The sequence below is a fragment of the Balaenoptera physalus genome (genome assembly GCF_965194825.1).
Source record: "Balaenoptera physalus genome assembly, chromosome: 1".
Taxonomy (NCBI): domain Eukaryota; kingdom Metazoa; phylum Chordata; class Mammalia; order Artiodactyla; family Balaenopteridae; genus Balaenoptera; species Balaenoptera physalus.
The window spans coordinates 39,123,686-39,149,190 of record NC_138882.1 but is presented as its reverse complement, the minus strand read 5'-3'; the positions used below and the strand labels follow the sequence as shown (position 1 = coordinate 39,149,190).

General features: G+C 45.4%; 2 protein-coding genes across 2 annotated transcripts in view; one reads left to right on the top strand and one right to left on the bottom strand.

Moving 5' to 3' along the window:
- The window catches only part of IRF6 (interferon regulatory factor 6), a 38,046-nt gene extending 27,878 nt beyond the window's left edge, over positions 1–10,168 (top strand). Inside the window, exon 9 of the mRNA XM_082468876.1 lies at positions 8,207–10,168. Within this exon, the coding sequence (XP_082325002.1) occupies positions 8,207–8,290 (84 nt within the window). The 3' untranslated portion in view covers positions 8,291–10,168. The remainder of the gene's footprint in view (positions 1–8,206) is intronic.
- The window catches only part of TRAF3IP3 (TRAF3 interacting protein 3), a 31,525-nt gene extending 6,021 nt beyond the window's left edge, over positions 1–25,504 (bottom strand). The window contains exons 1-10 of the mRNA XM_082468818.1: positions 14,516–25,504; positions 12,999–13,402; positions 11,181–11,328; positions 10,987–11,050; positions 10,680–10,704; positions 10,388–10,417; positions 10,199–10,294; positions 3,675–3,746; positions 1,262–1,402; positions 1,002–1,139 (exon numbers count right to left, since the gene is read on the bottom strand). Coding sequence (XP_082324944.1) covers positions 1,002–1,139; positions 1,262–1,402; positions 3,675–3,746; positions 10,199–10,294; positions 10,388–10,417; positions 10,680–10,704; positions 10,987–11,050; positions 11,181–11,328; positions 12,999–13,402; positions 14,516–14,579 — 1,182 coding nt within the window. The 5' untranslated portion in view covers positions 14,580–25,504. The remainder of the gene's footprint in view (positions 1–1,001; positions 1,140–1,261; positions 1,403–3,674; positions 3,747–10,198; positions 10,295–10,387; positions 10,418–10,679; positions 10,705–10,986; positions 11,051–11,180; positions 11,329–12,998; positions 13,403–14,515) is intronic.
- Position 25,505: the final 1 nt, after the last annotated feature.

The window sequence follows — 25,505 nt, the reverse complement described above, 5'->3', positions numbered from 1 at the left end:
TTAATTCTTTATAAAAAAATATGATGTCAATGAGTACAAACTGCTCGAGGTAATAAGGGACTTACAAATGTCTTTTTAATGACTTTGAACTAGAGTTGCACTCTTCTTCATTGCTAACAATAGGATATTGTATATAAAACTCAAACACATTGATATCTGGACCACCATCCCCCCAACAAATTCTTTACAATCACTCAAAATGTTCCCCTTTCTCCCTGCTCACCTTAGAGCCACACATTAAGGTTTAGGTTGTTAAAAAACATAACAAATCAAACAAATGAAAACAACTTTCACACTTAATTGATCTTATTTCTAGAACTGGCACACACTAGGATTCTCAGATCCCAGCTTCAGTAAAAGTATAAAGAGACACTTTTGAGGTGGGTCCTTGAAATTCCAAACCAAGTAAGTAAAATCTGCGAAAAACAATAGCTAATATTTATTGAGAGCTTATATGTGCGAGGCATTGTGCTAAGTGCTTTGCATGGATTTCCTCACCTAATCCTCACAAAAATCTTATGATAGAGGTACCATTATTATCCTCATTTTACCAATGTGGAAACTGAGGCTTAGGAGGTTAGTTAACTTCTCCAAGGTAAACACGGATTGGAAATGATGGAACCCTTGAGAATGCCAAGGGTCTACTGTAATGGCTTAAAAAACACATTGGCAAGATGTGTTAAATGATACTCAAACTGTAAGTAAACTGGTGACATTTGTTCTCCGCCAGTAGTGGGCATTTCTGAACTGGATGCCCTGCTGGGATGGGGTGCAGAGAGTGGGTTGGGGTATGACAGTAGGCTGATGACTCTTCCAGCCCAGCCCTTTGCATTTGGATGATGTCATTTCAATGAACACTTAGGTCATTTGCATGAGCAGTGCAGACATCCTTGCTAAACTCAAAATTAGCTTTGGGGCCCCCTGCCCAGCGGCAGCTTCTCTTATCACTGCTGTCAACACCTCCCTCCCCTCCCCACCTCCCTACCTCCAGGGCCTGGTACCTGCAGTTTGGACTGAAGCACGTGGAGCTGGCTCTCCAGGTCCCTGTGCTGGGTCCCCAGGGCCCTCCAGTCCTCCTTCAGAGCCTCGTACTGGCTCTTCCACTCTTCACATTTCTTCTCGGCCAGAGCCAGGGACCGCTGAGGGAGATCAGAGGAGAGGGTGGTGCCTTGGGGGATCCAGGGAGTCGTGCAGCTGGCTCCCTTGCCACCCAGACCGCCCCAGGGTTCCCAGCCCCAAGGATTATGGAGCGTCCCCACACCTGTGTGCTCTGCAGTTGCTGTTCTGCACTCATTTTCTCCTCCAGCACTTTCTGCAGTGACTCCTTGGCCTTCTGCTCATAGCTGTTTCTCTGGTCTTCCATCTCTAATAGCACCTTATTCATTCCCCAAGGAGTGTATTTCTGTAAATTGGAGGCAATTCAACAAATACACATTGAGCTACTGTGTGCTAAAGCCTGAGCAGGGATACAGAAATGAAAAGAAATGGGTCCTTGCCCACAGGGCAGAGATGTCAGTAATCTGGTGGACCTTCTTCCAGGCTGGAGGCAGACAGGGAGAGTCCTTCAGGTGATGTGAGAGGTGAGTGGGGATAATAAACTGCCCTGGGCATGCTGGGCATTCTCCCCTAGGCCTTCCACAGGCACTTGAAATCCAACATTTCCAAAGGGACATCATCTTTCTAAACCTGCTCCTATCTCAGTGACCAGCATCACCACCCTCCCAGTCTCCCAAACCCTAAACCAGGGAATCATCCTTGATTTCTCTCTCACCTTCTCCAAGGAATCAGTTCATCATCAAGCTTTGTCAAGTCAACGTCTTTAACAGCTCGTATCTGTATCCTCTATCCCTACTGCCACCTCCTTAGTTCAGACCCTAGTAATACTATTATATGGATTATATAGAGACTATATATTATCTTCATGCCTTGCCTCCCTTCAAACCCTTTTCAGTCCTGCAGCTAGAGGGTTCTTTCTAAAATTTAAATTTGATCACGTCACAACCTGCTTAAATCTCTCAGTGGTTCTCAGTGTTCTAAGGATCAGGTCCAAACTCCTTGGCATGGTTCCTACTTACAAGCCCAGGCTTTCATCTCATGCTGCCTCCACGCAAGCTGAACTGCTTGTAGGTCCCCTAAGCACTGTGCTTTTCAGCCTCTGCCTTTGCCCATAAAGCTTCTTCTACTTAGGGTATCGTGACCCACACTTTTCACCTGGTTAACTTCTACCCATGTTCAAGATTCAGCCCTAGAATCATAAATTCTGATAAACTTGTCCAATCATACCTACCCCCCTTCTCTTTATGGATTAGGTAGTTTTACTGGTGTTCACGTAGTATCTATATTTCTAATCTATTGACTCATCTGTCTCCTTTAAGGGATTGTAAACTCCTTTGAGGCAGGGAGCATTTTTTAAAAAATAAAATTATTTTTATAGGCTTGGGGATCTGAACAATATTCAGTAAAGTCAAGTTTTAAAAATTAGTACATTTGTATTTTTAGAATTTCTCCTGGCTTCAAGATCAAAAAGAAAAAGACACAAGAGCAGCTTTGCAAATTCACTGGGGGTCTTGCCCTTCCAGTGCTTTTCATTTTAATGCCCTGTGATTTTTGGGAAAGCAGGAGCCTTTTACTATCGATTCTGGGTTACCCAACTGGGTAAGAGATAGTCTAGATAATGCAAATTTAGAGTTCAATATGAAATCATTTCCATTTAGCTTTGGAATCATCTGAAAATTTGGATTTAAATGTTGAGTGGGTCTTATGTTCTTGGAATTGTCATTAGAAACCAGATACAGGAGTTACTGGTTGAGATCATACATGGTTATGTCCAGGTTATTGGACTTAACCATGCTGGTCACTGGCCAGCTTTATCCCCCACTGAAAACGAGTAGACTGGTATTCTGGATTATATGTCAGTCTCTTATGAGCTTGGTTGGCATTACTGAAAGAATAAAAGTTGTGGATCTGCAAACCCATAGACTATATAGACTATGTTCGCCTGCAAAATTCTAACTACATGGCCACCTTATATTCCTAACATCAAGTGGGAGCAGTCTGACCAGTCCATCTCGTTCTCTTGACTTATCTCCCTGCCTGTCAGAAATCTATCATTTCTTGAGTGTGAAAACTGACTTTTTTCTATCTCATATAATCCAAGATCAGGCCAATCAAGAGGTTACCAGAGCTGGATAACAATGCCACAGAAAGCCAGGAGTCACAGTCTTTTACTTTCTCCCAGGGATTGCTGCTAGATAAAAGTTGCCCATGGGATGAAAATCATTTTGCGAGACTTCATTGTAATATCCAACTCATCTGTTCAAATATTAGGGCCTATGAATTTCTATCCAGGTGAGCTGAATCTTTACCGAGGGCCTCTCCCTACGTTTCCAGGTATTCTAAGGTCCCCCTGGAGCTGGCAAAGTGCTTAGTGCTGGGCTTCCTTTCCTAGGGTGCAAAGTGAAGGACACCAGGAGAAAGGGAGAGGGGAATGGAGATAGTGTTTTGGTGAATTGGAGACCAAAGTGAAAATGTTAAAGGCCAGAACTGGGTGAGTACGGATGGGTGCATTAATCTCTAGCAGGTGATGTTTGTTTCTAGAGAGTACGCTTGAGGTTCTAGCATTCTCTCCCTTAATTCTAGATTCCTGGACTAGAAGTGTCCTCCAGAATGCTTACCTGGGTACAGGTGTACAGCTGGTTTTCCAAAGATCTCAGTTTGCCCTTCAATTTGTCTTCATTAAGCTGGCCCTGGAGCAAATGGGATGAGTTAGCCAGAATACAGCTTGGGCCAGAATATAGCATGCAAAGAGTTTTGTTCTGTATTCCCAGCCTACTGCCTAGAATAAACAGTGTTTGTGGAATTGAGCTCTTTCAGGAGGTAGAGAGGGGGAGAGATGATGAAGGATGTTTGGAAAGAAGAGGATCTTTTCCTCTTTCTCTGTAATACGAGAAGGAAGAATCAGACTGGCCCCCAAAGTCTTCTGTGTACCTTGAGGTTTTGTATCAAATGGCTCAGGGTATCATAGCAGGGGCCCATTTGAAGGAAAGCTTCTAAGCTCTCCTTTTCTTCTTTCATTACCTCTCTCCCCTGTCTGTCCAGGCACTTCTGTACTCCTCACCTCCTCTCAGTCTAGTACATGGCCCTTTACCTCTAAAGGCCAATAGGACTAAAGGGGTCTCCCCTCCCAGGGGGAACACACATCCCTCCCTTACCCCCTGTTATGGGCTGAATTATGTCCCCCTAACCTCCCCCCAACGTTCATACGTTGACCTCCTAATCCCCAGTACCTCAGAAGGTGACTGTATTTGGAGATAAGTTCTTTAAAGAGATAATTGAGGTCCTTAGGGTGGGCCCTAATCCAATATGACTGGTGTCCTCATAAGAAGAGGAGGTTTGAACATCAAGATATGCAGAGGGAAGACCATATGAGGACACAGGGAGAAAGCCATCTGCAAGCCAAGGAGAGAGGCCTCAGAAGAAACCAACCCTGTCGCCACCTTGTTCTCACACCTCTAGTCTCCAGAACTGTGAGAAAATACATTTCTGTTGGTGAAGCCACCCAGTCTGTGGTACTTTGTTACAGCAGCCCTAGCAAACGAATACAGTCCCCTCCCTGCCCTGCACATGCACACACACACACACACGCACGCACACGCACGCACACACGTGCACACACACACACACACACACACACACACACACGACTCAAGATGAGAAATTCTTTAAGAAAGCACGAAAAGGAGGAGGGATATTAAGGCAGGGTGTGTATGTGTGTGTGGTAGTGACGGTGGTGGTAAGAGGACCTCCAAGAAAGCCACATGCTATTTATTCACGAGCTGGGTCTGTCTAGTGGCATTTTGGACATTCCAAGAGGGATGTAAATCTCAAGGGCGGGGGTGGCAAAAGGCAGGCAGGAAGGCCCGTTATCTGTTTCTCAGTTTTTCAGTATTTCTGCTGAGCAGCTGACAGCTTCCTTGCTCCCTTATTCTTTCCTCCACCTGTAGACATCTTCCTTTTTCCCAGGTAGGGGTTTTGTCCCTCCAGTCCTGAGTCTGATTTAAGGTTGTGTGTGTGAGGAGGTGAGGGCGGGGAGGTGCCATGGATGAGAGCCAGTTTCCCAGAGAAAAGGCCATGGGTCTCTTTAGCAGTAACCGGTTCTCATATCCTTTCGCTGGCTTTTCCAACCAGGCCCCGTGGGATGCTTGTGAGGTCTAGAAATTACATTTCTCCTCAGGCCTGAGACGCCACGGTCCCTCTCCGTCGGGCGGCTTGGACGTTTCCAACCCTTACAACGTTTCTGGTCTGTAACGGCCAGAGGGCAGAGGAGCCTCTGTTTTGAGGTCTGTCCCCCTCACTGAGTTTCAGGGCACCTGGGAGAGGCAGGAAGTGGTATCTCACAGCTCCTGTTTTGATCTTGTTTGACTGATTCTTCTAACCCTGGGAGCCAGGGGGCGCCTCCACCCGTTTTCCATCCTGTATTCCTCAGCGGGGCCTTGCAAAAGCGAAAGGCTTTGCCAAAAATAATTTTTCAAAGTGCCTCCTGCTATTAATGTTTTTCATAATGTCTGGCAAGAGAGCCGAGAGTCAGGATTTGGCATCTACAATAACCACAGGGCTTTGGGACAGATAGAACAGAGGGACAAAGACTTCCACTGTTCTGGGCTCCGGAGTAACTGGGAAAAGTTACTCCCCTACATGGCCTGTTCACTATTAATCCACAGGTCCTGAAATCAACCCCCTCCACCTGTACCGCAGCTCCGGGTTCAGATCGTCTGACTCTGTATTTTCCTTTGCAGGATGCAATCAAACCCACTAAGTTTGACAGTTTATCTTGCGGTAGTTTCAGAAGAAAACAAACAAGCCCAAGGCAATATTCTTACAGTTTCCCCCGTCTCCTACCCTCTCTGGGTAGCTCCCTTCTCCTTCCTTAGTATGGTTTTTATCTGGTATTTTTGCCTCTTCCAACTGTTTTTGTGTTTTAGCCACACCCCAGATTACTTTTCCATTCACGTTGTAACAGAAGACAATTCAGGCTAGCCTCTTCAGAGGAGACGAAGGGCCACCCAAGTCTGGGGCTTGAAAACATCTCTGACCCACAGCTCTGCCTGCCCAGACTCCCCAAGGCAGGCAGGAAAGTTGCAGCCAAGTTGTTGCAAATGGGGCATGTGGTTTCCTGGTCTGAGCCCCAGCTCTCCCCACATGAAGCCCAGTGGTACAGTATGGGAGAAGAAGCACTTTTTACAGGCCAGTTGTGGACCTTTTTCGGCAGTTGCATCCCAGGAACCCAGGGTTCAGAGAGCATAGTACCCCCGGTTGTAAAAGGGAGCAAGGTGGAGGCCATACACACCTGGTGCCGGTCTGAGGGCTTCAGCTCCTGCTTCTGCTTGGCTTTCCCCTGCCTCTGATCTGCTCTCCAGAAACACCACCGCCTCACCGCAGAAGCACCAGCCCACTTCTCATCTCTCTGCTCTACTAGAGGTTGCTTAGGGCCTGCAGCCAATCGCCCACTGAGCTGTCATCTTAAGATCTCATTTCCACTTTGCAGAACTTAAAACCCACGTGTGCCCTGCTCTGGGTTTGTATTGCCCCATACTGAGGGCTCACTTTCTCTACTGCCCGAACTGTTTCTGCTCTGAAGCTTGGACCCAGCTCAGGAGTCTCTGCCGTGCCCCAGGGCCTGTCACATCCAAAAGGCCCAAAGTCAACTTGAAGGTGGAGGCAACAGAGGGAGCTGATCTCTGGTGTTCTAATGGAGTTTGTGGTGAGCTTCTCTGCATGTGAAGTTGGAGATTCAAATTATGGAGGCCAAATGGAAAAAAAATAAAGGCCTGAACTTGGCTGAATATCGGAGTCCCTGTTCCGGCCACATTCTTCCACTTACTTTTCCCAAGTACTGCAGTCTGGGACTGTCCTTTCATTGAAGTTGAGCTTTCCAAGGGAGGGGTAGGGGGTTGAATTGTCTTGTTTTGGGGGAAGCAAGAGCTGTTAACTGAAAAATCTGAGACTATTTTTCTTAAAAACAGGAAGCTGGGGGGTTGGTGGGGAGGAAGAAGACAAAAAGGGCGAATATTAGGAGGGGGTGGGGAGAAGGGAGGGAGAAAACCACAGCTAGAGGAACTCCTGCCCTCCGCAGGAGCATGGAGTGAAACTGCCCTCAGAGTCTACCTTGGAAATGTCTTTTAATAAGTCCTCCCCATTCCCACCACGCTGGCTGTAATTCAAGTTCTGATTGTGTCTTACCTGTGGTATTGCAAGAGCTTTCACCACCCCTACACCCAATCGGAGCCGGGGTCCTCATTGTTGTCAGAGAACCTTTTACAAGGTTTATAAAACACAGATCTGATCAATCGCTTTCAACTCAGTTCCACAGCTATCTTTTTCATTTCACTTCATTTATTTATTTATTTCTTGGCCACGCCGCACGGCATGTGGGATCTTACTTCCCTGACCAGGGATCGAACCCCCACCCCCTGCATTAGAAGAGTGAGTGGAGTCTTAACCACTGGACTGCCAAGGAAGTCCCACCACAGCTATCTTAGTACACATGCTGCCAAGCGAGTACAGCTCCACGGCTACCGGACAAGCTCCTTCTCAGGATGGGCCGGACACTGCTAAGTGTAGGGCTTTAAACCTGAGGAAAGCGTGCTCCCACTGCTCCCCTGCTTATTGCCTGCGGCAGTGTTTCTCAAACTGGGGTGGCATGCATTCTCATGATATATATATATATATGTATATATATATACTTTTCCTTTAAAAGGGAATCTATAACTATTTAAGTTTGAGATACCCTATTCAACAGAAAAAGTTTAAGCGCCGTATTTCTAGAGACCTATCTGAGGCCCTTTCGGTCTTATCTTTGGAGCTACTCTGACACAGTCCCTTCATTTCCATCACACTCTGCTATACCCTATGCTTTGTTACACCTAGGCCTGTAATCATTCTGATTCCTTTACTGTAAGCACCCTTTTCCTTCTTCCTTCTTCTTTCCCTTCATCATTCCTGCTTCTGTACTGGTAAACTCCTATTCAACCCTTCCAGACCCCGCTAAAGTGGTCCCTTTCCTTTGGAGTCTACCCTATAACACCTCAGGCAGAAGAATTGCTCCCTTCTCTTTTCTCTGTGTCACTTTGTAGAAAGTGCTGTTACAGCTTTAGCACACTGCAGTAGAGTTATTTATGACCTGTCTCTCTCTTCCTGGCTGCTATAGGAACTCCTAAAGACAAAGGACCCTACTTCTGTCCCTGTAGCACCCAAGCCAGCACATAGTTGGAACTTATCAGATGTCTGTTGAATAAACGAGTGAGACAATCTCAGTTTAGTTCAGCACCGGAAACCACCTGGCATGCACAGCTGTCTGTCTCAGGCTCCTACTCAGCTATGAAAACAACTTCCTTAACCAGCAGGAGCCCTGAACATGAACACCTAAATCCAGATACAGTGACCGACATGAAGAGGGAGGGCTGATCCTAGGAGTCTCTTTGACATCACTGCAAACTTCTTAGCTTTGTCCCACGTCCTCCCATCCCATCTCTCTGTCTAAGCACAGCCATCTACGTGGTAAGGTCAGATGTTCACGGAGGCTGGGAGGTTGTGTGTTCTCTCTGTGCACCCGGGGCTTTCTGCTCCAGTGGCATCAAACTGCTTATGGTCCCTGAACATTAAAGTCTAGGGGTTTCGATGTGGGATCCAAGGACCCCTGGGAATCCAGGATCTGCAAGGTCTTCCCTTTTCCAACTACATATCTGTGTGAGGCTGGATTTTCCTCATATGCTTCAACCAAAACAATGTATTAACAACAGACTGAATGCAGACGCAAATATGAGAATCTAGCTGCCTTCCGTTCAGACATTAAAAAGATTTGCCAGCTCGGTGCTTTGCGACCACCTAGAAGGGTGGCATAAGGAGAGAGGGAGGAAGATGCAAGAGGGAGGGGCTATGGGGATATACGTATGCATGTAGCTGATTCACTTTGTTATACAGCAGAAAATAACACAACACTGTAAAGTAATTATACTCCAATAAAGATGTTAAAAAAAAAAAAAAAAAAACCAAACAAAAATTTGCAAAAGCATAAAACAATGCCACTCCTCTCACTATTTTAAAAAAATATATACTTATTTTTCACAAAAATATATAATTTAGGTTCACATGTAATCTATTTACCATTGTTATTTTAAAATAAATACATTATTTTAAGATTCCTGTTTTCATTTCAAGGTGGTAAATATAAAAAGTTCTTTGGATTTTAATAATTTTTTTTAAAGAGTATAAAGGGGTCCTGAGATTAAAAAGCTGGAGACCCATTGCATTAGCCTATATCATGCCTCTGGTTCTTTGCCTATGCTGTATCCCCTGCCCAGAATATCGTTCCTGTTTCCACATTTGCCTGGAAAATACTAATATAACTATAAATATTTCCCTGGTTCTCCCCTTCTGTGGAGTCATTCATTCCTCCTTGTATTCTACTATATCCTGAAAACATTTATTTCTCACATCTCTGCATTGTTTAGGCATCTGTCTCCCTGACAAAACCACAAGCTCTCTAAAAGCAGGAACCCTGTCTAATTAATCTCATTTCCAGTGCTCAGTGTAGAGAACATGACTTATGAATATTTGTTGAATGAATGGACTAAAATCAGGACGCCTGAATTTTAGTTCCAGTTCTGCCTCTAACTAGCATTGTGACTGTGGACTAGTCACCTGACCTCCCTGAGGTCAGGAGCAATTCTTCTGCCTGACACTCAGTTTCCTCATTGGCAAAATGAGAAAATTAGCTAAGCTCCAAGGTCCCTTCCCGCTTTGACATTCACGTCTGGGCTGACTAGTAGGTGTAGGATGGTTTGGAATTAATATTGGTGTGAATCCCGTATGAAAATAGTTGCATTTATCACAGTCAATAATATTAACTGAATTGGGACCGTCCTTTCTTTCTTCCAACAATTTAAAAAATGGAAACTCTTGCCTCTTTTGGTTCTGGGTCTTCCCTGGGTGTGTCCTCAGCTGACCACCCTGGATTGAGCCAAGCTCTCCCATATATTTACTGTGACATGTTTGACCTCTAGGTCTTAGCATCATTCCCCACCTTCGGCCTCTTCAGTAGCGAAAAAGCCCCTTCTCTTGCTGGGATGGTATGGAAAGAAGAATGAGATAGGCACACATAGAAGTCCATGAGCTTTGTTCAAGCAAAGATTTCCCTTACCTTCCAAGAGCTGTCAGAGGCCCGAATCAGGGCAGACAGTAGGTCTTGGAGAATCACCATTTTCCGTTTTAGAACCAGCTCCCTCTGTAGGGCCTCCTGGGGAGCAAAAGGCAAGAGGGTAAGATTAAGTTGGAGGAGAAGGGAGCAGATGGATGGAGGAGCTGAGGGGAGAATTCACATGTTACTTACTTTGAGGTACTCAGAAAGCTGGATGATTTCCTAGAGAGAAAGAAAAAGGGTATTTAAGGAGACTGTAGGTTCCCTGAAATCCTAGAACATGGAAACTGAGCCAGGATTGGCTTTTGCTGAGCAAACTTTCTTCCTTGACTCAGGGTCCCTCCAGGCCCCCATGTCTCTGATCATGCAGGAAAAGGGTAGCCCTCCATCCCAGCTGAGTTTACCATGGAATTCCAGAATGTCAGAGCTTGGAGGAGCTTAGATGCCATCTGATTCAACACCTTCACCGTGAGGATTTTCTTACCTTATCTAGAACTGCAACTCCATAACTGGAAGAGAAGAAAAAAATGAAAAACAAAAAACAAAAATGACAATGGATCAAAGAAATAAGAGTGTCAGGAGGCAGTGTGTTGATTCCTTCTCTGATCTCTTCTGAAGAGCCAATGGGGACGGGGGAGTGGGGGAAGGCCTTCCTTTTTCTTAATTAAGGTGGACGTGGAAGTTCCTTGTGCTCCTCTCCACATTCTGGGGGAGGGTTCGGGTAAAAGCTTAGAAGACAGGAATGGATAGGCTGTGAAGGAGTTGGGGTCAGAAACATGAAAGGTACTCACTTGGTTTGCTGACTGGCATCGTTCTTAATTGTCGGCTGTGTTTCTTCTGCCTTAGTCTGAGTGCCTGAGGGATAGGGATAAGGTGATTCAAAACCCATGGGAGAGGCAGTGAGGGAAGTGGGGAGGGAGGGACTCTCCACTGCCAGCGAGTGGAAATGCCTCGGCCCAGTGAGTGAGGAAGGCCCTGCTCTTACCACGGTGGTGTTTGGGTGGCTTCTGGATGGAAGAGTCCTGTGGTGGAAGGCCCCCAGCCCGGGAGGGGAGGTGGTCAGCCGGATCCCTCCAGGCACCTGAGGGAGGTTGGTGTTGGGTTGCAAAGACCTCGGAGCTGGTCTCTGACACCTGGAAAACAAGTGGGGGAGGCTGAGAGCCTAGATAGAGCCTCTTAGAACAGGATTCTCCAGCTGACTGCAGAAAGATGAGCCAGTGATCAAGTTTCGGGTCCAGAAAACCAAAGGAAGCCATTCAAGTCTTCAAAGCTACAAGGTTATCCCTGCTCCTGCCCTTTTTGTCCTGGCTGGTGGGATCGCTCCTCCTCAGTTCAGGCAAGTGGGGAGCTGGGCTTGTCTCCATTTACTCTCTCTAGAGTCCCTGATCCCAGCCACTTACACAGCTGGCATGGTGCTGTGGAAAGAGAACTGGTTTGAGGTGGGAGTGAGGGGATCTGGGATCAGGTCCTGCCTTTTCTTGGTCTCAGTCTCCTGGCTGTATAATGAGGAGCTTGGAGTAGATGGTGTCCAAGGTGCCTTCCTATTCTAGAGGTGGTTTCCTTCCTCTTAGTAACAGCTGGACTATTGTTGAGGTTTTGTGTGAAGAGAAGGTAAATTAGGCAGCTGTAGGGAGGAATGTAGCAGTAGTTGTCACAATTTTGCCTGCTGTTTTTATATTTTCTTCTTACAAACTAAAACATTTTATGTTTGTAACATAACACTGAAAGGCTAAGAAATGCCTGTGGCAGCTAATCATGCAGACTAACTCAATCTCAAGAAACCTTAAATAACTGATAGGCTCAGGAAGAGTTCTTTAGGTAACTGTGTTTTCTGTTCTTTTTCTCCTTAAAATTATTTTTTCAGCGAAAGCACACAGAAACCTTCTTGCCTTAGAAAGTACACAGCTGGTTTTGTTTTACAGCTGGGCTCGAGGATCATTTTTCTGAACAGCACTTCCTGTTGCGGATAACATAGACACTGGTTAAGAAGGCCCAACAGAGCACCTACTCTGGGGACAGTACAATACCAGTTACTTCCAGGGAATCCGGAGGACCCATCCCTGCTGCCCACATGCGCGCAACGTGGATAGGAAGACACAGATGGTTTGCTGGCTGAGCTCATTTCAACATACCCTGGCTTTTGCCAGCACTGCTCCTTCCCAGGGCAGACTATTGAGCCCTCTAAGAGTTACGCAATCTTAGAGGATTTATAACCTCACAAAAACCACAGAGAGCAGAGGTGGCCTGGAGAAGCTAGGGAAGCTAGGGCTTCCTGGACCAGATGCGGCCTTAGGTGAATGATATTGGAATTGGGATGACCCAAGAGAAAGAGAGAAGGTGGGTGATGCAACAGCCTTACAGAAGAATAGAGATGAGAAATGTGTGTGTGTGTGTGTGTGTGTGTGTGATTCGAGGGAGAAATTAAGAAGATTGGTCTGTGTCCCTGGCCTACAGTAAGCATTCATTGAGTGTTTGTTGAATGACGGATGAATGAATGTTGTAGAAGATATGTCTAGATAGACTGAATTTGAACTAATATTAGGAATTAGCTATGGAATTGTTTTTAAATTATTTTTTTCTCTCCTAAAAGGCAAGTGCAAAACAAATAAACAGCTAAACAAAAAAAAACCCCAAAACACAACAACAAAAATATCTGTTGAGTAAGAGGCTAAGGGAGACTTTATGATGACTGAGGAAGGAGGGACTTCATTTAAATCACTTCTTAGTGACCTTGAGCCCACCCACCTGCCTTGGTCCTGCACCCCATCCCCTCCAGAGCAGTGTGTCCCTCGACATGGCCCACCTGCTGTCTGGGGGAAGAAATCCTGTTGGCCCAAGACAAGGGCTCCTTGACGTCAGCCGCCTGGCCTGGCCTCCTGGAGGGACCTGGCTCCCTGGCCTGCGGGCTCTGTGCCTTGCTTTTCTCCTCCACTTTCAGGTTCCTCCGTCTGAAAAACTGCTGTTGTCGTGCCCTCTGGAGCTGTTCCCTCTGCTGGGTCCTTGGCGCCTTCCCCGCCTGGCGGCAAGTGGTCACATTGGGGCGGCAGCGGCGGCTCTCACGGGTCTCCTGCCGGCGCTCGCACTTGGCCTCGTAGCTCTCAGCCCACCGGGCCAAGCCAGAGGCAGGCCTAGGGTCTGGGCTGATCATGATGACCTCCCGAGCACCTGTTGTGCTTGGCTTCCAGTTCCTGGAATAGCTGCCCGGATCTGCCAAGTGCCAAGAGGGAGACGAAGAGGAGGGGTCAGGAGATGGGCAGAAAAATGGCCATCTCCCTGGACGAGGAGGCAGAAATAGCACAGCGTCCCATATGTGTGGGTTGACAACTGAAGAGGGGATGATGTCATACGAGGACTCAGGACTTCTGGATTCAGCCTCTAGACTAATTTCTGCTCTTCTCTGGCCTGCGTCTCCCCTTCTGCAAAGTGGCGAGATTCCTCTGGCTACCACTTCTTCCTTGACCAAACATCTCACCCTGCCTCTAAGTTAGGGGAACGTGAGAAATAATTGATAAAAATCACTAAAAGCTTCTAGCCTTCTGAAGGGCAGATGGGGCTGTGTTCCTTTTCCAGGGACTTCTAAAGAACCAGTTAAATTGGCTCCCTGATTCCTAATGTAAAAGGAAAGCCAGAATCTTTCCTGCTCTCTTGGCCCAGTTGTTACTAACATAGGTGAGTAACTTTTCTCAAAGCCTGAAGGGATAGCCAAACCCCTCGAGGTGCTACCGATCCTATGACCAGCACTCACTGTCCTCTGCTTAGCCTTTAGCAGCTATCTTGCCAGCCTGGTCCGGGGCATGGTTAGGGAGGGACACCCCACGCTATTGCCTACAGTCATGGAGTCCTGACCTTGGTCCCTTGGCGCTCCACTCCTGACCCAGGACTGGGCTCTGACTCTGAGGTACAGGACAACCCCGATCTGTACTGGCTGAGTACTTGCCACTTGCCCATCACCGGCCAAAACTCATTTCAGAGCTTTCAGCTCAGTATCTCTTCAAGTGGCAGTTTCCATTTTTTTAGAATCACCTCCCTGTTAGGGCTAAGTATGGTGCCAAGTCTGCTTTCCTTAGCCCAGACACAGATTGTGCCATCGAAACCAGCAACCATGTGGATTATACCTAAATAAGGCTATTGCTAAGAAAAAGGAGACCAAAGCAAAGAAACAAAAACAGTAACCAAAAGTCCCCAGGGAACCAGGCTTGGAGTAGAGGCCACACTTGCTGCGCCTCTACATGACCTTACCTGCTACTCTCATGACCCCAACCCTCACCCCTTCTGCCTTCTCTGTGCCCTTCTCTCTCTTTCCTACTCTCCCTCACCTACCTTCTGCAAATTTGTTCATTCTCCTAGAACCTTCTGGTAGCTTGGCTGAGTTGGGGCTGGACATGGCTAAGCTGGATTCTGAGCACTGGAAATTCTGGTCCCTGCGGTCAGCCCGGGGACTGATGAAGGGAGGGGGACTTCCCCTTACAGCTGCCGCCTCTCTCTGTCCCACAGCCTCACCACCCACCGCCCTGGGAATCTAGCTCCCGGGGAGGTCAGTGAAGGGATTTCTCAGCTTCACCAACCAGGAGGCATTTGCTGGCTCTGGCCCCTCGGATTTATTTATAGTCAAACAGACTCAACAGGTAGCAGCAACCTATCCGCCCTTTCATTGGAGTTCCCTGCTCCTCCTGGATCAGTCTGGAATTCTCTGCAGGATTCTTGCTCTCTCTTTCTCTCTCTCTGGTCATACAACTCCTTCCGGGGGTGGGGGGTCATGGGTGGGGCCGTATCACACCCTGAGCGGGGGTCTTACATAGTCAGACCCTGTTCGCTCTCCAATGCCTGACTCTCCAGGCTTGGAGGGGCATCTTCTGGTCTTGGGCAGTGCTGACCCCAAGCAGAACTGTTAGGCTGTCCATGCTTGTCCGCTCGTCTCATCCCTGGGTGCCTCTCCCCTTTCTTTAGGCTTTTCTCCTCACTCCTACTCTGTAGGGTCCCCTCACTTCTCACCTGCCACTTTCTTCGTTTAAAAACTTAGGAAAGGATCTGAGAGGCCCATTCATATTAAATTACGAAGGACTGGGTGTGCAGGTAAACTCCACGTTCAGACTCTATACTTGTGGTGTCCTAAGCCATAGGCCCTAGTTATTCTGCCGTAAATGGGGGAGGCGGGGTGCCCCGACCCTGGACTCAGACTGTGTGGACTCCTGTCCTGGCCCTGTCATCTCCTACCCGCGTGCTTTTGAACGAGCTATTAACTGTCTCTATGTCTCTGTCTCCTCATTTATAAAGTGGGAACCTACCTCCTAAGGTTATGAGGATTAAAGAGAAAATGCATGTCAAGCATCTGGGACATCGCACACAATAAATGTTAGCTTTTTATAATAATATGATTATTATCACTCCTGTCCTACTGATCTTGGATATTGAAGACTCAGTGCTATAAGACAAACGTCCCGAGCTAACCTAGCACTCCAGGACCGAGAATGCCTCATCCTCCAATTCCCCCGCCCACTTTCTCTTTGAAGGGGCACTGTCTACCCCACGGAGGCGATGCTGGCCCCTGGTTGAAATCATATTTACTGTTGCTCTGTTCATCTGACTTCTGGGTGTGGGCTACAGGGAGAAAGGACTACTCTGTGGTCTGGATACAACTGCTGTCTCAGTTAGGCCTGGCAGAAAGGCAAAGAAGAGAGGCCTGCCTGCTTCCCACCTTTAAAATGTGGGGCGTTAGGTCCCCTCCCTTGTTGGTTCCAGGTAATCCCTCAGGCTTCTTAGACGAGGCAGATCCCTTGATTGTGGAGAATCCTCCTGCCTCCTGCTGTGAAGAAGAGAGGGCTGTTGGGGAGAGATAAGTGTGTGGGCTCTGTCTACGCTAGTTCACTGAAACACATGGCTGCCCTGCTCTGTTTCCTGGGGCGGCAGACGTTAGCCCTTGCTACCCAAGCTGGGAGTCGCAGTGGAAAAGTCTCCTCAGACATGTGAGTGTTCTCAGGCCCCCAGGCTCTCACACTGGGTAGGATTTGGTGTGGCACACCTGGGTAGAATCATACCCAACTTTCCGGGAGGTCTTGGCTATTCTGATTTGCTGAAACACAAGAAGCCATGTGGATGGCTGACTGACAGAGATGGGCTGTAGAAGAAAAAGGAACGGGTCCCCGTGTGCTTCAAAGAAAGGTCACTGGGCCAGTGCCCAGGCAGCCCTTGGTGGCATGACGGGGCCCAGCTGGAGCTCTGGGAAGGGGTGGTATTGGCTGGGGGAGACGGTCCTCACTGCCACAGGGGGAGATCAGGGCGCTGCCCTCACCTGACAATGCTTTGTTGCTGCCTTTCCCAGTCTTTGCTCCTAATTCCCTGCTGTGTGTATGATACTTGACCTCCTGCATGAACGAACGGTCTGGCCTTCCTAGCCGAGAGCTCTCAGAGTGAGCTAGGAGAGAAGGGCCTGCACCCAAGCTGCGGGGAAGGCAGCTTGGTGCTATGGGGTCCCTGCTGTGAAGGGAGCTGTAAAATGTACCTCCCATCAGTGGGGAGCCTGAACCCTTAGTCATCTGACTCACTGCTAATCTAATCTTATGGATGGAGCAGAGAGTGATGGAAGCTGTGCCTCTGGAGACCAACGCGGGACACTTTCCTGTTTACCCAACCCCCAACACTCAAACTACAACATCCGCTCCAGTGTCTCCCCCTTCAGACCAGGGAAGCTGGCAGACAGAGCGTCTTCTGCCCCCACCCCAGAGTCGGAGGTCCCCAACCTGGACACAAAAGCCTCCTCCTCAGTTACCTTGGGTCCCAGGCTCCAACCCAAGCAGCTCAGGAAAGCATCCCAGCTCCTGGGCAGATCTCGGCTCTGGTCTCTGATGGGGCAAGCTCTCAATCCATGGCTCTGGGCCCCCTTAGCATTTCCCTTCTTGGTACTGTCTTTCTTTGTGCACAGCAGCCTTGCTGAAACAGGAAACAGACAAAGCCACAATACTTGCTCACCCCAGTTCCTCTCTCTTGCTCTCTGGTGCGATCTGAGGGGCGCCTGAACCCTTGAGGCCTTCAGGGCTGGGCTCAGGAGCTCCTCCCACCAGGGGGCATCCCAGCCACCCTTTCTCTTGCTCTTCGATTGGTCTGAGCTCTCGGTCAGTTTCAAGTCAGAAATCCCTTTCTAGCTTAGACAAGGATAGGTCTCTGGGTCAGATTCAAACCTTGCAGTTTCTATAAAGGGGGAAAAAAGGCCTTTTTGACCTAGAAGAGAGGTTCCAGTGTAGGTTTTCATGTGTATCAGGTAGTTGTCTGTGTAAGGATTTTCTCTTTTCTTACTTTACCTCTTCCCAATCCTGGTGTTGTAAAGACTTTCTGCTCTTCTAAAGTACTGGTATTTTTTTTTTCAGAATTCTGGCATGAGGTCAGCTCTGAATTTCCTCCTTTCTGAAGCAATGGGCCGGGGGACAGGGGGTAGGGGAAGGTGAAAAGATGGAGGTTGGGTGGCTGGGAAATCAGCGAGCAATAACAGGCAGAATCTTATGAAAATATTTCCTAGTCCACTGAACTAGGAAATTTGGGAGAAAATCTAAAAGTAACTTATCTGTGTGCATTAAAGAGAAACTATTACAAATGCGATAGTCAGGAAATTCCCAAGAAGTTCAGTATAAGATGGTGGAGAGGGAACCGGATTGGGACAAGTTGACTAAGTAGCTTTGTAACCTTTGTGCAATTTATCTTGTCTGAATGGTCCATTCAGTGTCTGAATGGATGATTTATGTGGCTCCCATGAAGTCTAAGACTTCACGTGTGAGGCACGTAATGAGACTTTTAAATAGCTGTGATAAGATAACAATTATTAAGAGGTTGGGAGTATGTCACAATCTTCTCGGTTGCCTACTACTGCCTCCATTCTCTGGGGAGAAAGAGAACAGGAGTAGGCAGGGGAAAATGCAGAGGATGAATTCTCAAGCACTGGGACTGAAGGGAAACGACATTCCCTCAGGATGAGAGACAATAGCCCAAGGTCCTGTGCCTGAAGCTTGGCACATGGAGATGGGAATGAGGACAGAGGGACTGGGGAGCCCAAGATGGCAGAGTAAGAGAATGTTATGGGCATAGAAGTATGAGAGGGTTCTGGGAGTTTAGGGCGCTAGAGCATAAGAGAGGACAGGTGATGGTAATAGGAGTTCCTGTGGGCCAACTATTTGGGTTCCACTGAAAGTCAGAAAGAAATGTGTATGAAGATTGAAATCCCTTTTAGGGTTATACATTCAATGGGATACCACCTCTACTTTAACTGGGGTTTGGAGAGGTTACAAGTGTGAGTTCAAGGTCACGTAGGTTTGCCTGACATCAGAGCCTGAGCTCTTAACACTATGTTCTGAGAATAATACAATTAATAAGGTTGTCATACCTATCTATCTATATGGACAGAAAGAAAGAGAAACACACACACACACACACAGAACTCTGAAAACAGAGAATGTACCTTATTTTCAAATGCCCATGAAGCATCAAAAAATTCACTGTATTGATCATAGAGCAAACTTCATTAAAAATAAGCAAACGTTAGTCTAGTGTAAAGCATTGAAAATAGACAGGATTTGACTTTTAGTCTGCTGCTGCCCTCAATCAGTTGTGTGAGCTTGGCTTATTATTTTATTTTTATCCCAATTTCTTCATTCGTAAATGGGGAGGGCCCCTTCTGGAGCTAATATTTTCTGATTCTTTGCTTTCTGTTTAAAAATGTATTACCCTCAAAAGAATGATGTTGGACCCTTATCACATAAATAAAAATGAACTCAAAATGGATCAAAGACCTAACTGTAACAGCTAAAACTATAAAACTCTTAGAAGAAAACTTTGGGCAAAATCTTCAGGACATTGGATTTGGCAATGATTTCTTGAACGTGACACCAAAAGCACAGTTTGGGATGATGAAAAAGTTCCGGAAATGGATAATGGCGGATGGTTGCATAACAATGTGAATTACTTAAGTAGTGTCACTAGACTGTACAGTTAAAAATGGTTAAAATTCTAAACTTTATGTCGTATATTTTACCACAATAAAAATTATTATATTTCATGCATACAAAAGAATATAGAAAAAAAGCAAACATTAAAACAAATTTATCTCTTACAGCAGGATTTTCTAACTATAGTACAGTAAAATTAGAAATAAATAGCAATAGTTGAAAATAAATCTACGAAAAAAATCCTCCTGGTTTACTCTTGAAATATAGAGGAAACCAAATCTGTAACTAAGAATGACTTGAAAACAATGCTAATGAGAATATTAAGAACAAAATCTATGAGATATGGCCAAGGCATAGTCTTAAATATTTTTGTATTCGCAGTCTTAAATACTTTCATTACTTAAATAAGGGGGATTAAAAACAAATTAGCCATTTATTTATTTTCAAATAAACTTCTAAAAAAAGAAAGGAGGTAAGAATAAAAGGGAGATAAAAGGGGAAAGCAATAGAATAAATTGGAATTTAGAGTAGAATTCATTTATTTATTCATAAATAAATTCAGGAACTTGTCCTCGTGTGTGTTTGTGGTGAGAGGTATAAAGACCAATAGAAGACAAAAGCAATAAAATAAACTACTAGCAAGCCAAATCAATTTAAAAAAGCAAAAGCACATCTGTAAAAATGTATAAACGATACATGGAAAGTAAATATAATTCAATGGAAACTAAAATAAATTTAGAGTTATTTGTGTAACTATGCTAGTGTTTTGAAAATCTGGAGAAGATGGATTTAAGAAACTCTGCTTTACCAAATTAGACTCAAGTAGAGATAGATAGTCTAATCATCTTCCTACCTCTACCTGAGGGTCCCCTTCCTCTAGTGTGGGTTAGTAAAGAGAAGGATTTAGATCAGGCCCCTGTTGAGTTGACCACCTGGCATTTACTGGCCAGCATTCTGTGCTTCTCCTCACTATTTCCAGGTCCCTTTGTTGATGGTCATATCCTGAACTTTGGGATATGGTCTCCTTGATAGATGCTGAGCCCTCTATGAGCGCCTATGAAGGGGTAAATATAGGATAAGAAACACTATGCTTTAGAGCCCTGTTACTTTACCCTTCACAGCATCACACAAGGAGGTATAGGATTATCAGATTTTATGGTAGGGTTGGGGTAATGACCGGGAATTTCAATTATGAAAGAAAAAATTTTAAACTGTATGCTAACATGACTTTTCCTATACTCCAAGAAATAGCACTATGAAGTTAACCCCTAGTTAACCCATGGAGGGCCCCCTATGGGTGCTACTAGTTCTAATCTTGTTCCTCCTTTCCACTCTACTGGATGACTCCTTATTCATTTTTTGGGAAACGGCAACCTTGCTCAAAAGAAGTTGTCCCTCCAATATTTTCTCAGCAATGCCTTCCTGAAGTCTAAGTTATTCACTTTAGAATAAGGTCACAGACATTCAACAGAATAGTACCTCGGGGCCTTGGCAACCCACATTTTGCAGAAGGTACCAGGGGTGTGTGGTGAGGGGAGCTTGGAACTCCAAGTCCTGCAGAGCAGCTCAGGGTGGGCATACTTATGTCTGTTCCCATTCAAGTTTTCCCCAGTGCAGACTTGCAGACTTTCCTCTTTAGTCTTCCAAGTGTCTAGCTGGTAACTGTTTAATCAGATGTCCATACAAACATCCTTAGGACAAATATTCATTCTCAGAGGTGATACAGTCTAAACTCATTAGGAGAAGATAAATATCTTCTTAACTTGTCCATTTGCAAGTTTGCTTCTCTAACAGTGGAGTTACAACTTCACATTCACGACAGGACAGAATTCTCAGTCCTCTTCTCTTTTGTTGCTTTGTGTCATCATTGTTGATAGAGGACCTTTTACTGTACTAAAACCTCCAAGTTACGCTGTGAGAGATGATCAATATTGGCATGAGATTCATCTATTGTATAGATGCTAAGAATCTGAAAGGCTTAACCCTAATGCACAACTAACTGTGGATCCATTCCTGTGGGTCTCAGCACTGAGCAAGGAACAAGTTACTTTTCATCCGAGGCTCCTGAGAAGGACCATCTCACTGGCTCTGACCTGGAAGGGCCCAGACAGGATGCAACTTTAAGCCTGGGGTTGGGGTGGAAGGTGTGTGTGCATGTGTGTGTGTGTGTGTGTGTGTGTGTGTGTGTGTTAGAATGGACAGATAGAAAAGCGAAGAAGAAGGAAGGCCAGAAAAGGAGGGCCTCCCAGACACCAATCTCTGTTTGGACTAAAAGGAAAAACTGGGCGTTAGTCTTCAGAGCAACTTAGTTTCTCCCTTTAGACTTTGTTTCGGACTGTGTCCCCTTGGGCCTGTCAGAATACAAAATAAGGCTTATCTCCGAATCAAATATCATCATGAGTTATCCCCTAGGTATGCCATACCCCTTTCTGAACTTTAAAAATTACTGCTTTTTAGGATTCAATTAAAGCACTGCCCTCCTCTCCCCAGGGTGAGTTGTCCAATAGCAGGACTCTGAGAACTTCTAGTTTATCACTAAAAAGCCACCTTATTTATTAAAAACAATATACTTACATAAATTACTCAGCTACCAAAAGTCATTTAAGAAAAAATTAAAAATATGAAGCGTCTGTTCTTTAAAACATGCTTTCACTTACTTTACTTCACTTCCATATTGTTTTTTCATGAGAGCCTGGGTCGTCAGAACCAGTACCTTTGTCTTAAGCCAAGAAATCTAAGAGCCTCAACAATAGTAACCGTACTCACTAACAGTGTAATTCCAGAGACGTTTGCTCTCTGGTAAAATTAGGTTATTTGATAGTGTTATCCTCTTTCTGAAACTGACAATTTTCCTTCCTAGTTTAAATTGTCATTTTTTGGCCACAGCTTCAGTTAAACAATACCAATTATTTCACAGATGGCCTCACATTCCCAAACTGTAATAGCCTCCAGAGCCTTTTCAATACATCTTACATCTACATTTCTACCCTTACCTTTCAGATCTGTTTTATACTCAGCACAATCTATTATCCGTAACAGAGAATATCTGAATTGATGCAGTAAAATGAACCCAGACTGATCTCACCAGAGCGCTGACATGTTAGACGGCTGTCAGCCTGCTCTGCAGAGAGCATTCCAGGGCTCTGAAGACTAATAATGAAAGCAGCTTGGTGGAGAAATGGGTCAGAAAGCCTTCAGATTTGTCTTTCATTTTCTTTTTTTCAGTTCTAAAAAGGGGTAATTTGATACCCTTAAAAGAATTTTTAAAATAGAAAAAGAAAAACCTCATCTTACCACCCAAACACAAATTAGTTTCATAATTTTTACATTCCCTTTAGTTTTTGCCTCTATGCACACATCTTTTTTTTTTTTTTAAATATAGATTTTGTGTTGTGAATCTACAATTAAGTGTTTTTTTTCCACTTGATACTGTATTATAAATAGTTTTCATGTTTTTACCTTTTTTCATATTTTTACTTTTTAGTGTTGTCACAATCTTTCATAATGTGAGTGTGCTACGATCTGTTTAATAATTTCCTTATTATTGAATGGCAGCCATGGCTCCCTAGCATTGCTCAGGATAATGATTAACCACTGGTTAATACCATTTAATAGACATAAAAATAACTATGAGTTATAATATTATAATTTTCTGTAACTGCAATGATAAATTCAGAGCTGGGATAACGTTCAACTTCGGAACAAGATTACTTTATGTATCATATCTGATACCTCCTGCTGCTCACTCTGAAGGCTTTTGCCCTGAGTGGCAGCCCAGGGCAATAGAGCAGCAAGAGTGCTCCGAAGTAGGGCTGCCTGTGTTGGAAGCCTGGCTTCACCTTTACTGCCTGCTTCAGTTTAGTAAATTATTGAACCTCTTTACATCTCAGTTTCTTCCTCTGTAAAATGACTGTAATGATCATCCCTACCCTATGGGATTATTTAAAGATTACATGATCTAACACTTACATAGTACTCAGTACATGTTAGCTGTCACTATTATTTTAGCCCTTGTGACCTACTAGTGGTGGAGGTAGTGGATCCTCACTTGGACCTGCAGTTGTATGAATATGAAGGAGTGGTTTCAGTGAGTTTTTGTCTGGTATAATTTCACAAGTATATCTATAGGATAAAAATGTTTAAAGTTCTCCCTTCAAAAGATCAATAAACATGTGGAACCTCTCCAGCCATGAGATGATGGCAAAAGTTAAAATATGTAACTTTTTGATAATCTAAATATTTTTATTGTTTGTGTTTAATAAAATATGTAACTTTTAAAACTCACTCAACGGACCAGGTTCTTTTAAGAATATGTGTTACACTACTCTGTGGAAGAAAAATATTTGACGTGCCTCACAGAGCTCCCCCCAAATAAGCGTCTGGTACTTCTTAACTTCTATTTTTTATTGGACCAAATCAAATGTGTTCTGACATAAATAATGGGAATCATAATAGCATCTACCTCATAGGGCTATTTTGAGCATTAAATGAGTTAATATTCATACAGTAGAGTAATGTCTGAACATAGTGAGTATATGGAAATATTGGCTAATAAATGAAGTTAAAAAATCATCCCAATGTGTTGATACTCCTTTTAGCTTTTGCATTATGTGATTGATAATTTGATTTATATGGAGATTATATGGAGGAACTTAATTTTATTTATATGGAGATTTTGGTCATTTCTAATTTTTAGCTTTTACTACAGTGCTGCCAGTAAGCATCTTCATGCATGCAGTTATGTGTTTTCTTCTTTTAAAATATATCCTTGGGCTTCCCTGGTGGTGCAGTGGTTGAGAATCTGCCTGCCAATGCAGGGGACACGGGTTCGAGCCCTGGTCTGGGAAGATCCCACATGCCGCGGAGCAACTAAGCCCGTGTGCCACAACTACTGAGCCTGTGCGTCTGGAGCCTGTGCTCCGCAACAAGAGAGGCCGCGATAGTGAGAGGCCCGCGCACCGCGATGAAGAGTGGCCCCCGCTTGCCGCAACTAGAGAAAGCCCTCGCACAGAAACGAAGACCCAACACAGCCAAAAATAAATAAATAAATTTATTAACAAAAAAAAAAAATATATATATCCTTGAGGATGAAAATCTCAGGAGAGGGTTTGCTGGAGCAGTTTCATGAAGACGTGGTTTCCTTCTGATCAGAAAGTTTTGCAGGAAGTGGGCCGGAAGGAGTAGAGCTAAGGTACAGGGCACTGCTGGAGATGGCCAAGTCAGGAGAGCTGCAGAGAGGTGAGGGTCCTCCTACCAGCATGATAGCTCAGTGCTGCTGGGTGTTGGCAAGGAGGCAAAACCAGGGTGGTGTGGTGAAAAGAGTAGTGGTCTGGAATCTGGAGAAATGACTTTTACAGCCATCTACGCCTCTCTCCTGAAATGCAAAGTTGTTTTGTCTCTGTGGGTCTCAGTTTCCCCTAAAGCCTTTCCCAGTATTAGGCCCTAAGAGTCCTCTAGTTCTGAAATGTTAATTAAATACCTTATGCATGCCAAGATCTGTGTTCGGTACTAGGGTTGCGACAATGAGTAAAATACAGTAAGTCCCTTGATGTAGTTATGTAAGACAATTTAAAAGGTAAATTTAGAGTTGGTAAACTCAAGTGATAGGCAAATACAGAAACTTACAGAGGCTCGGGAGAGGGGTGGGAGAGCACGCATCCCAGCCTTGAGGGTGGGCCCTGGCCGAAGGGGGAAGTTGTCCTAGAGGGGGTAGTGGTTGAGCTGAGTCTTAAAGGATGAGCAGGAGTTAAGCAGACTATGGGGAGAGTGAAGAGTGTCTGGGCAGAAGAGGTGGCCTGGGTAGAGGTACAGTGGGAATAGCAGGGCGCCTTCAGAGGACCAGTGGTTCTGTGTCCTCAGGGAATCCAAAGCATGGCAGGTGACCTGAGGTGTGTCTGGGGAGGTGGCCGGGGTCCTTGCACATCACTGTGAAGAGTTTAGGTTTTCTATGTACCATTTTACCCAAGGATGGCTTTGGGTATATGCTAGCCTCCCCTTGCAGCCAAGACTCTGTCTTGATTTCCCCATACCTTGACATTTCTTTCCCCTGGAGGCTCAGAGCACCTTGCTTTTGACCACTAGCTGTCGCTATTGAACAGATCTGGCTGCCCACAGCTAAAGGCCAATGGTGGTGTCCTAGGCTGCTAGCTCCCGGCGGCCCTACCAGATGCTTGAGTGTGCCCCGCCTCCTCTGGGTCTGTTCATCCGTCCTGAGAGGTGACTCACAAGTAGGCACGCAGTGAGGAGGTGTTGGTAGCCCTTGAGCAGAACCTGGGCAGGCTGGGGGAAGGAATTGTGGTGAAGTGCGGTCCACCACACCACCGCCGTCAGCCACTGGGTGGCGCTGCCACCACTGACCGCAGAAAGGGAGGCCTGTGAAA